At 33.4% G+C, this 12727-nt stretch overlaps 1 protein-coding gene across 2 annotated transcripts in view; it reads right to left on the reverse strand.

Moving 5' to 3' along the window:
• Positions 1–12727, reverse strand: part of PSPC1 (paraspeckle component 1) — a 114702-nt gene that overhangs the window by 21151 nt on the left and 80824 nt on the right. The window contains exons 8-9 of one of the 2 annotated variants that reach the window (XM_012441988.2): positions 8814–8983; positions 6344–6839 (exon numbers count right to left, since the gene is read on the reverse strand). The exons of the other annotated variant lie outside the window; for it this stretch is intronic. Coding sequence (XP_012297411.1) covers positions 6654–6839; positions 8814–8983 — 356 coding nt within the window. The 3' untranslated portion in view covers positions 6344–6653. Of the gene's footprint in view, positions 1–6343; positions 6840–8813; positions 8984–12727 lie in introns of those variants that run through there. 2 annotated transcript variants of the gene reach the window in all.

Consider the following 12727-nt stretch of genomic DNA (forward strand, 5'->3'; position numbering starts at 1 on the left):
ATAATTTTGAGTGGGCCTTGATCACACACACACACACACACACACACACACACACAATCTGAAGCTACAAGGAAAATGTTAATACATACACTTATGGTCTTGGGAAATATACTTAATAAATCTTTTATCTTCAATCTATAAAAGTGAAACAAGCTTATACAAAAGAGAAAGGCCACATTTTAATCCACCAAACTGTATCATTCTATTCAAATTCACCAGGAGGGTAAGCAAAGACAGGACAGTTTTCTAGCACCTTCATCCAGCAGGCAGAAGCATGTCCAAATATACTGATACAAAAACAATTACATCATTTCATCTCTCATACTGGTATGCTGAGAATCTGTTAAGAGGAAACCTATTTCACAAAATCTTCAAAGCACACTTCTCCATATTTCCTCTTCGTTTGCATTAACTAGGTTTTAAAACCCTGGTTCAAAAAAAGTATGATAAATGAATTTACACATTATATAACACTCAATAGCTACTATGTTTCCAAATCAGAAATAACAAAACTTTTCGGTGCTTATCAACTGGCAATAGCTGGAAATGTCTGAGGGTATTTTGATAGTCAGGGATCTTATCCTATCTACAGAGTACTGGGACAGTCATTTACAGCAACAGCAAAAACCACAACCAAACTAGTCTCTTTTGAGGCACAATATGTGAAAACAGATGCTCAAAGGGGTTTCTAAAAACAACAGCAGCGTCATCAGATAGGAACTTACTAGAAATTCAAGTTTCTGGCTCCACCTGAGACCTATGGACCACTCTGGAATAAAGTCCAGAGATTTTTTAATGAGCCTCCCAGGGGATTCTAACACATACTGAAGTGTAAGAACCACTAACTTCAGAAGGATGTCTGTGTGGCTGCTGTCCTTTAATTTAGAAGATGAATTCCACTGTTGTATCTTAAGCCCTAAAAAACTGCCCAATACACAGTAGGACCCCTTGATACATGTTGTTACAATGAATGCGTATAGTGAAATTCTGAGTGACATGGCACCTCATAAATCTTTTATGACTAAGAAGAGTTTTATAGACAATTACTCCAATTACTATTTTCAGTTGCCTAAACTTTTCACTCCAAAGTTATCCTAATGTATACAACATTCAAGTCTGGGAACATATTAATATAAACATTCTAATCAACTCAGAGAATTAACACAGATTGAGTAACCACTGAGCAAGTTACTATCATTCCCTCTACTACCCAAAAGGTCAGAAATTACTGTAAGTCATACAGAATGACTACGTAGAATTTAGCTTACTTGTTCTCAATACATAAAAATACCAGGCAACATATTTAAATCTAAGGAATGTCTGATATTTAATACTGATTTATATTATCTAATAACGTAAAAATATCTTGAGGAAAAATTAACCATGAAATGTACACTAAGATGTATTCTCGATTTTCATATAAAAAATACAAATAACTTGCAAAAAATAAATTACTTAAGCATAAAGATAATAATGTAAATAACTTGTATTCCAAACATGGCAAAGTTAATAGGCACAGGATTATATATTTACATAGTTCTTCTAAACATACACTAAATCTCATTCACATAAGCCTGGTTGATTGACAAACATATAATGCCCATTTGCATAAAAGCAGCTAGAACAGGGAAGACTATATCTTAGAGATGCAGTCAGAGAGAAAACATAATGAATGTGGCTACTTATTCAAGTTGTGACACTAGCTTATATAGGTGTAATTCCATACATGAGATATACAATATATAAATAAAAATGTGAAGCTATCTTGGTATAATAAAGAGCTAGAAAATTTTTTAGATAGAAATTTAGAGACTGAAATAGATAAAAATAAAAATTAAGATAAAATTTAGATTAAAATAATCTATTTCGAAGTCTTCAACACCATCAACAAAACACTTGAGCATTTAACAAATAAAAGGTCCACTTATATTACTACCAACACAATGTAGAACCCAGTATTTAATGAATACTCTTATTGACTAAATTTATATTAAAATATGAAGAAAATCTAAAATGAACAAATTTGTGTGTTCAAACTAAGTACATTCCACTTAAATCTGCTTAGTTCTACTAATTCTACTCTTAATTTTGAGACTGAACTACCTCATGTGAAATTTGATTTATATTACATAAGATAGATCTGAAATTTTATTTACATGTACAAGCAAAATACCATCTCTTTTAAAGTTCATTTGATTAAATAAGACAAATTTAAAAAGAACAATTCTGTCAAACTTCTTTTAAAAACACAGTATCTGCTGCAGAGGAGGGAGCTGGTAGTGATAATGGTGACTGAAGCCATAAAACTGTCTTGAAAAAGATTTTGTTTAATGTGTGTGTACACTCTCGCTACATAACATTAAGAACTTCAGTATCCTCAATCTGGAAATAAGAGACTTATGTTATTCAAAAGGAAAACAAAATGTCACAAAATAGAAAAAACACATACAATGTTAATTTCATCAAGTTAAAAAAAAGTGTGATCTAACAGTAAGTTTCAACAAAGAGAAAACCTTAGAGATATTTATATTCTAAATGGTTTTACAGGAAAAAGAGGTCAAATAAAATCAGAAAACAACAGTTTTGTGGTAGCCCTTTAAACACTGTCGTACAAGCTTCAAATTTCAATCATTAATAATTGTTATTCAATAATCAAGGAAATAAATAAATTCAAAATGTTCTTACAACACATAGAAGACACTACTTTTTTTTTTGGTAGAGACAAGGTCTCACTACAGCTGCCCAGGCTCATCTCAGTTTTTGATATTTAAAAGAACCCAGATTTTAAAGATTAAACACTATCCATTTTCTTCTGTATTTTTTCATTATTTCCCCAGAGTAACAGTCTACAAATAAACTGATGGATATTCACTTAGGAAATGGTACACATACTTCATTTTACAACACTACACAAACAAGTGAACACAGAAAAATAATTTTAATTTTTAAAATTCAGTAATGAAGGCTGCTAGAAACAAAATTCTCTTATAAAGTATAAGATGACTCCCAATTTATTTAATCACATGATTTGCTTAGGATGAAATATTTCCATACTGGGCTACATAACTTAAGAGGTGGACTTTTGATTTAAGAAAATGAATCTTCATCAGTATGAAATTAACCTAAAAATGTTATTTTTAGAAGGTATATGTTGAAACATTTAGGGTGAAGTAACATCAAGCCTGCTACTTACTTTGAAGTAGTTTCCCATCCCCTCAAAAAGTCCATGCCTACAAATAGCTATCAACACAGGAAAACATGAACAACTGTTGACTTAGGAGGTAATGTATACTGGTAGTTTACTGTCTTATTCTTGAAAATAAGAAGTCTGACTTTTTATATCACTGCTATCCTCTGACACATCAGGAATACATTTTAACACATTAGATGTTGTAACAAAACTCTGAACACCTACACAAAACAGTTAAATATCACCTTATTCCCCAGGAAACTTTCTCCATTTTTTCCAAATGATGTAGCCCATTTATTTTTGACTAGTATTACCTGATACTATATCTCAACCCTTTTTAAAGTTTTTACCATAATTTGATCACATTCTTACACAAAACTTACTTGATTTCAATCATAAATGTCCTTTTTCTCATTCAGAATCTATGTTGTAATTATCAACCTAACCCCCATTTACTAATTAATGACTACTTATCATTCACATTGCTATTGAGCAATTATTACAGACTCTATATATAAGCATCAAGTTACTGAAATATTCAACAAGTATGTTTCTGAAAAGTGTAAAGTATTATTTCAACTAGTGTTTGAAAAACAAGAGCCAAAGTTTCAGTCACTGCCCTTGTTGATAATTCCCATTTTTATTAAATGGCAATTCCAGTTAAAACAGATACTGTTCCCCTAATACTACTGATATTTCAGGGTTAAAAATATTTAATCTCACTGAATGCTCAGCACTGATTTTACACAGAAAAATTTTTTTTAAAACCTCAAGGAAAAATAGCATATTGAATTTTGTAAAACACAAGTGAATCAGTTTTTTTAAATCTGCATCTGTCAAGAAAAAAATATACGCATTTATTTATAAAATAAACAAAAATGGGGGAAATTCCAACAACATATACTGCTAGAATAAAACCATTAAGAAAGTAGATGTTCCTTTATTTTATACAAGTTATTTACAAATAGCAAATGAAACATAAGTCCTGAAGACTTTAAACTCAGTACTTCAAATCATGACACAAACTATCATAATACTATTATATATTAAAACTGTTTCATATTACTTTTTATGAAAAAAATGATAGCATATTATGATCACACTTACCAAGCTAACACTACTGAATTTCCTCTTTATTTTTATATCTACCACTTTTAAGCAGATGATATTAAAAAATCTTTCTTGGTATACTAATTCACAAGAAAAAAAATCGACTGAACCAGCCACAAAGTTTAACTATACAAAAACACTAAAAACACAGAATAGGAGTTCAGAGATGCTCCACTTGACTGTCACTCAGAAGCTGACTGCTCCCAGGGTAAACTTGGTAAAGCTGGAACAAGGATTTTCTTGATGCTGGGGAAAAGTTGTGTAGAACTCTGTTCTTGGTGCCAGAGTTGAGCCTGGACACTAGGATGTTCAGGAGATTAAGACATCTTTTTGTGCACTGGCTTTCAAATGTCCTTGAATGAATCATATAGAATTTCACAGCCTTGGCCAAAGGTAGCTTGGTATAACATCAAAGGATCAAGTTTCTCCCAATCATATTTCAGCTTTGAAGTGAAATACAATGCTAAAAATTACCTGAGAATTATATGAATAAAATATAGATGACGGGAAAGGTAGATTTATGTGCAACAGATTATTACTGAAAAACTGTAATCAATGTTAAAACTCCCCATACGCCAATTAATGTCACAAATTAAAGCAAATCCCACTCTCCATCACCTCATACTTATGAGATACATGAGGATAGTCTTTGACTATTATCTTACAATCTCCAAATCATGTTTTCAAAGAACTGTCAGAAACAGAAGCCTATGAGTACTGCAAATTTCAGAAAATAATTCCATCCACACTGTGTGTTTAAAAAAATAACAACATGAAAGAAGATGTATGAAAAATTTAACTGGTATAAAAGAATGCATCAATTATGCTTTACAATCAACTGCTTTTATGTAAAATTTAAATTAAAATTATTTCTTTCTAAACTATACCTTCCAACAAAACAGAAACCACTATTTACATACTGTTTATTTTAAAAGAGCTTATCATCTTTCAGAAAGGTGCTGAAAGTATTATATAGTAAACCACTGTGATGTTTTGTGAGAAATAACTATGCTATGATCAGTGTCTGATGAATTAGATTTGTGGTATAAGTCATTTATGATTCATTAAATATAATTTTAAACAAACATGACCAACATACAAAGTTTTAAACATAGCTATGACTTTGTTTTACAATAAATATTATCATATGATAAAATCAGTTTCTCCCTAGTATTGAAAATCAAAATTCAAAATAGGTATTTGATAGTATAGGGAGCTAATCAGATTCCAATGACTCTAGCCATTCTCAAGTAATTCTCCACTCTTTAAAATCACCTCTTGCTTGGGTGTCTCAGCATTATCTTGAAAAAAACAAACAAACAATTAAAAAAAAAAAAAAAAACTGCCATTCCTTGGAGAAGAATGATCCTAACCCATCAGGTAGGTTTTACTAGAGAAATGTCCAAACTTCGGGGAAATATTTACAACACTGCAGTCAAGCCATCTTTTAATACTCCTAGAAACCTCCATTCTCAAATCCCTAATTCACCACAAATCACACAGCAAATCCTCACTTAACGGCCAACCCAACAGTATTGTTTTATTTTAAAGAATGTTTAACACTAACTGTACAATCATAATTGGGTAAGATCTAGATATTGAAACCAAATAAATAATGGCAGATATGTTTAAAACTAGGCTTTTTTTTATATAAGCAAAAGAGATTTGCCTTCAAACAGTTTTTTTCAAGATGAAAAAGATTTATTCAGAAAAATCAGCACAGGACAAAGACAACCTCAATAATCCGTCTCAGAATACCTGAATATTCAGAATCTATATGAAACGTAGGCGGCAATTCCGATTTCACAGAACATCAATGGTTTATACAAATTAAACTCCCGTACCCTCCCACCCCCATATATACTACTCTATCTACCCCTTATCGACATCAGCTTTCATTAAGCTTCTATCTTCAGTGCTACTTGCACAAATTAAAAAGCAAAATCATTTTCATTTTTAATGACTAGGATTAGTTAAAGCAACCAAAGCATTATTGTTACAGCAAAGTTTAGTAAGACCATAAGAGAATACCACTAGTAACAGTTTTAAATGATCGAAAATGATTTCTTTATTGAGATTAAGTAACTACACAGATTTCACAGTACTATGGAATACTTATATTTAGCTAAAGTCACAAACACATTTCAACATTCAAAATGATGAGCATCATCATTACCACTCTAATCTACAAAGCTTATGAATAAAGAAAAATACAAAAACCTTAAGTTTTACAAAAAAAAAATTTAAGTCTACATACATTAACAATAAAACCATTTCTTCCAGGTAACAGATAAAAGTATAAAGGCATACCACTGACTTTTTTTTTCCTAGACAGCCAGGAATGAACAAATGTTTAATATCTACGACGCTTATTAGGGCCTTCAAAGTTGCCCCCTTGACTTCCTCTACCAAAGCCACCAGGACCACCACTCACAGGACCTACACTACTCATTGGTGCTTGGGGGGTTTCAGAACCTGTTCTACTCCCCATAGGTGAACCCATCTGAGATGGCGGTCCTTGAGGAAATCTGTCATTGTGCTATAATACCACACAATAAGGAATAGAATATGAAGTCCATTTGGAACACGCCAAATATAAGTGACAAGAAAATTGGCAAAATCCCAAGTGGTGGTGTCATGAAGTTCGGCAGAAAGTCCAGCAGAATCAGGATCACACATAGAAGGAAGAAAGGAGCAATTTAATTAGTTACTGTGTTTTTTTTAAATGCAGCATCTGAAGATTTATTTACATATTGCTAATGCTATGCCCCAATTTCATGAACAAAGAACTGATTTCGTGACAGAAGCAAATGTCATCTTAAGCCTAATCAATATTAAAATAAAGCTCTGATTCCTTTTTTCAAAAGTTTATATTGCACAAAACTATGCTATTTAAGAAAAATACTTTCTTTTAAAAAAATCAGAGAAATAAAACTGGGGAGCAGCATCACATTCTGTTTTTTAAAAGCAAACACTCTTAAAAAAAATTTACATCAATTCATTGAAGACAGAAAGCACTAATACAAACATACACAAAGAATTATGAGTTCAGTATGGAAACTTCTGAGTGTTTTCCTTGAAAGACTATCATTGGGAAAATCGTTTTAAAAATTAATGTAACAGTATGTACTAATAGGCACAATTAAATATCTGAATTAAATATTTTGAAAAACTTCATAATAATCATACATATTAATTTCAAAGGTTGGATAGAACTCCCTAAAGTGTAGCAGTAAAATGTCAGTGCAAACAAGACCAAAGGTAATATTTAAATAAAGTTTATAAGTTCAGGGAGACAATAAAAAAAAAATGGGACAGTAAATGTTACTTTTATGTTTCTACTGATGATTATATGCCACACAAAAACTTAACCCAAGCAGTGTAAGTTTTTACTAGATTTCAAACATATTACTATAAAATAAAGCCTCTACTGAAGGAAACAAATGCAATTGCTGTGTTAGGTGCCATTTGTTCATAGTAGACGTGCACTGCGCCTCTTTATCTCCCTGTATAAACTATCATTTAAAAAAATCCACTGCCAGCATGTCCAATTTCTCCAAATTCTTAAAAGACTACATTTGAAGCAAATAAAATGATAAACGCTGCATTCAACTCTAAATACATACAATGCATTGCTTTTAACGTCTCTGATCACGATAACTGATGACACATCTGCATCTAACTGGCAGTGCTTTTTCTTTCTTAGCAACATTGGCACCTCAAGATTTCATATAGTAGTTACAAAACGCCTTTTCAAAATAGATAACCACCAATTTCCTTTTCAAAATGTTATTTAGAACAAGCATTAACAAACACTAAATGAGAAAATGGTTTGCCTATATAAAGTCCCATTTATATAGTGATAGACTTTAATGGAAACGATAAAAGGTATCATTTTTGCTATTGATATATTTAAATATAGTAAAAATTGTAACTGAAAAACCTTGTTTTTATAGTATTTGATCCACACAAAGATATCTTCACACTCTCATATCAAGACAAAAAATTGTCAACTCTAAATTTAATAAGTATAATTTAAAATTCTGTGAAAAGAAAGTCACACTGCTGGTTTAGAAATACACAAAAACTTTAATGCTAATTATTTTATAGCTGAAGTCTGCACTAAATCATGACAGGTAATATTTTTGTCAAAAATATTTACTGAAACTGTGTGTTCATACATATTGGACTTTTGTCCTCACCAAACAGAAGGAGTCCACACAGGAAAAGAACACCATCATAAAATACTTTAACATTAGAATGCTGGTAAACGATGGATACAAATTAAAAGCACAGAAAAATAACTGTAATTAACATATGTATATACTATATACTGAGGTACCAAAGCATGCCATGGACAGTAATCCTAATTCTTGAACTACTTAAAAACTCTAATAAATCAATGTAAGATGTCACAAAATTTTCTTCATTGGTTATATTAAGTGTGAAGTTATCCTTGTGGCAGAAGTGTACATTACTGAATATAATCAAAATAATGTTTATGATACATTACCACTGCTCCATTATCTGGCATCATTGGAGTTCCCATATTTGCGGCTCCTTCTGGTCCCATGGCAGGACCAGGACCCATTGGTGGGCCAGGTATAGTTGCTCTGTTGTTCATATTCATACCCATCATTGGAGGAGGACCTTGGTTACCAGCAGGTGCTGGGCTAAACGCATCTATGTAAAACAATCTATACTTAGAGCTGTCCTATCTTAGTTTAGTAAACATTAAAAATTTAACAATATTTATGCAATCTGTATACCAAGACCATTATCAAAATTATTTTCTCTGCTTGAGAATGGGATCTGGATTATCTACTCTGTAATACAGCATTACTTACGCTCTAGAATTAGAATTTTCATCTCCAAGCCAAACGTACTAAAAATCAATGAGGAAACTATCAATTATTTTAGGGCATTTGAGACTGTAACAGTTTGCAAGTTTTGAGACATAACTATTATTTGTTAGTCTGCTTTTAAACCAAAAAATCCCTAAAAATGGAAGATTAGCACTTACAAAACCACTTTATTTTTTTTAAGCCATGGCTAAAAATATTAGCATGTAAATTATGCTAAGTTGCCAGAGAGAAAATCATTTCCTGCAATATATAAATAAAGATCATTATAACTAGCCTCTCAACATAGTTTCCTTTTTTTTTCCTCCCTGAGTGTATGGAATACTTTGCTCTAAATTATAGGAGGAACTTTTTTTTTAACTTTTTATACTGAAATATGGAATCTACACAAAAATACTGAAATGAACTTATTTTGAAAAGCAACAGCAACCAAATACAGATAAAATATTAATATAGCATCTGGATCTTTCTGACAAGTTTAAATTTTATAAAAGGGAACAAGCTGATGATATTTAAAGTTTTTTCATTAAAAAATCCACCTACCTCAGGGTGTTTGCGCTTTAATACTACATATATGATGCAACACATTTTTAGGTATTTTCTTTGAAAATTTTTTCCCTAAGTGTTAGTACTTGTTTAACATTAAAAATTTACAACAGGCCAGGCATGGTGGCTCACGTCTATAATCCCAGCACTTTCGGAGGCCGCAGCGGGTGGATCACGAGGTCAAGAAATCGAGACCATCCTGGTCAACATGGTGAAACCTTGTCTCTACTAAAAATACAAAAATTAGCTGGGCATGGTGGCGCACGCCTGTAGTCCCAGCTACTCGGGAGGCTGAGGCAGGAGAATGGCTTGAACCCAGGAGGCAGAGGTTGCGGTGTGCCGAGATTGCGCCATTGCACTCCAGCCTGGGTAACAAGAGCGAAACTCCGTCTCAAAAAAAAAAAAATCACAACAGGCTGGGCACAGTTGCTCACGCCTATAATCCCAGCACTTTGGGAGGCCGAAGCAGGCGGATCACTTGAGGTCGTCGGGAGTTCGAGACCAGCCTGACAAACTTGGAAAAACCCCATCTCTACTAAAAATACAAAATTAGCCAGGCGTGGTGGCACATGCCTGTAATCCCAGCTACTAGGGAGGCTGAGACAGATGAATTGCTTGAACCCAGGAAGCGGAGGTTACAGTGAGCCAAGATTGTGCCATTGCACTCCAGCCTGGGCAACAAGAGTGAGACTCCATCTCAAAAAACAAACAAACAAAAAATTCCTAACAAAGCCATTCTAATTTAGGGTTTTCTTCTAGTATTTCATTATATAGGTCAATTTTCTGACAGTAAGAACTCAAATATACATTATAAAACAGAATTTTCATTCAAACCCACAACTCTGCACACTACCTAATGCAGGTGAAATCTCTATATGGCTGAGTCCAAGGAGCAGATGAGTAGCAGTCTGATCCCTACCAGCCTCTGGCATACTTCTGTTCTTTGAATCCAATCCCGAGGAACCTAGCAACTTAATAGGAAGGAATTATTTCCTTCATCCCATAATGTTCTTGCCGATAAATATACTTTATCCAAGAATATTTCCACTACTTCAGGATAGCCCTAAATAGCTCTTTCTTTCCCCACCACTTTTTTTTTCTTTTCTTTTTTTTTTTTTAGAAGGAGTCTTGCTCTGTCACCAGGCTGGAGTGCAGTGGCGCAATCTCGGCTCACTGCAACCTCCCTCTCCGGGTTCAAGTGAATCCCCTGCCTCAGCTTCCCAAGTGGCTGGGATTATAGGTCTGCGCCACCATCCCTGGCTAATTTTTTCAGTTTTAGTAGAGACGGAGTTTCATTGTGTTAGCCAGGATGGTCTCATTCTCCTGACCCCGTGATCTACCCACCTTGGCCTTCCAAAGTGCTGGGATTAAAGGTGTGAGCCACCATGCTCAGCCTAAATAGCTACTTTTTTTTTTTTTCTTTTTGAGACGGAGTTTCGCTCTTGTTACCCAGGCTGGAATGCAATGGCGCGATCTCGGCTCACCGCAACCTCCGCCTCCTGGGTTCAGGCGATTCTCCTGCCTCAGCCTCCTGAGTAGCTGGGATTACAGGCACGCGCCACCGTGCCCAGCTGATTTTTTGTATTTTTAGTAGAGACGGGGTTTCACCATGTTGACCAGGATGGTCTCGATCTCTTGGTCTCAATCTCTTGACCTCGTGATCCACCCGCCTCGGCCTCCCAAAGTGCTGGGATTACAGGCGTGAGCCACCGCGCCCGGCCCCTAAACCACTCTTTTAAATAATTTCTACAATCTAGAAATGAAGAGAGTATAAGAACAGTATCTAAGAGGCATCTTACCTCGACTATCCTCCAGGAAACAAATTAAGTTTCTTTTTCCTCTCTTTCTCTTTAATAGAATGTAATTTTACAATGGTGGCTGTGGAAAATAACTATACAACTATGGGTATAAAAAAATCAAAAATAATATTCCCAACTAACAGTAGTTAACTAAGAGCCTTACTTTTAGTACTCACATCTTCTACCACATAGCTATAAATAAGTTTTAAGATCTAAGAAATGTTAGCGTTGTCTGGTTACTTGAAAGGTAGCATTAGAATGTATGCTTCACTTTTTTACACACTAGTGATACACCAGAAAATCTGCTGCCACTTTCCAATAATGTAATTTGATGAGATTATGATGGTTTTACCTTCTCAACAATTCAACTGAATTATGATGATTAATAACTCTAAAAAACCATTATGATGAAGTCTCACATTGAAGACTGAAAATTAGATGAACCAGACTGAGAGTAAATGCTAAAATGTAAATAGGTTCTCTGGTGAATAAAATGTCACAAAAAATTTAAATTCTTTTCAATTCCTAACTAAGGACTCTAAAAACATATTCTTATATTTCTCCTAATAAAATTACCGGGTATCTCTGCACCATCAGAAACGGTTCTAAGTTTTATACGATTTTAAAGTTTAGCTCTGATGTTAATGTCACTCTAATAATGACAAGGGCCTTTTAAACTGCCTATGATCTATAATAACCCTATTCTTAAAATCCTCAAAATTACACGGATTATGTTAAATACCATCCCAGAATTTATTCTAAAAAACAGACATAAATATTAGACCACTTAGACATTATTATACTCAATTATGCTTCTTCATTTAGAATGTAGACACTCTTGGTTCTTTATTTCAGGTATCCACTGTTGTAACTTCACAATTAAGTTCTTAATGGCCAAGGGCCATATTTCTTGCTTCCTGCATATATCAGAGATATTCACTAACTACTTGCTGGTAAAAAGTGACAAAGTAAACAGCAATATATGACTCTATATTATCTGATTAGTTTTATTGAAAAACTGGCAAGAGAAGTTTAAGAAAAAAAGCTGATTGTGGAAAACGTTCATTCCACACATGACATGTTTTAAGTTTCATTTGATAGACCATATATGCTAAGAACATACTTGATTTTGTAAATGGGTGTGCATATTAAGTACATTGTTTGCCATGGTAGTGCAATCTTTAAAACAATATGTACATTTAAGTTATATAAAGATTTTT

This window comes from Aotus nancymaae, unplaced genomic scaffold (genome assembly GCF_030222135.1).
Source record: "Aotus nancymaae isolate 86718 unplaced genomic scaffold, 86718_ANA_hifiasm-v0.15.2.pri h1tg000009l, whole genome shotgun sequence".
Lineage (NCBI taxonomy): Eukaryota > Metazoa > Chordata > Mammalia > Primates > Aotidae > Aotus > Aotus nancymaae.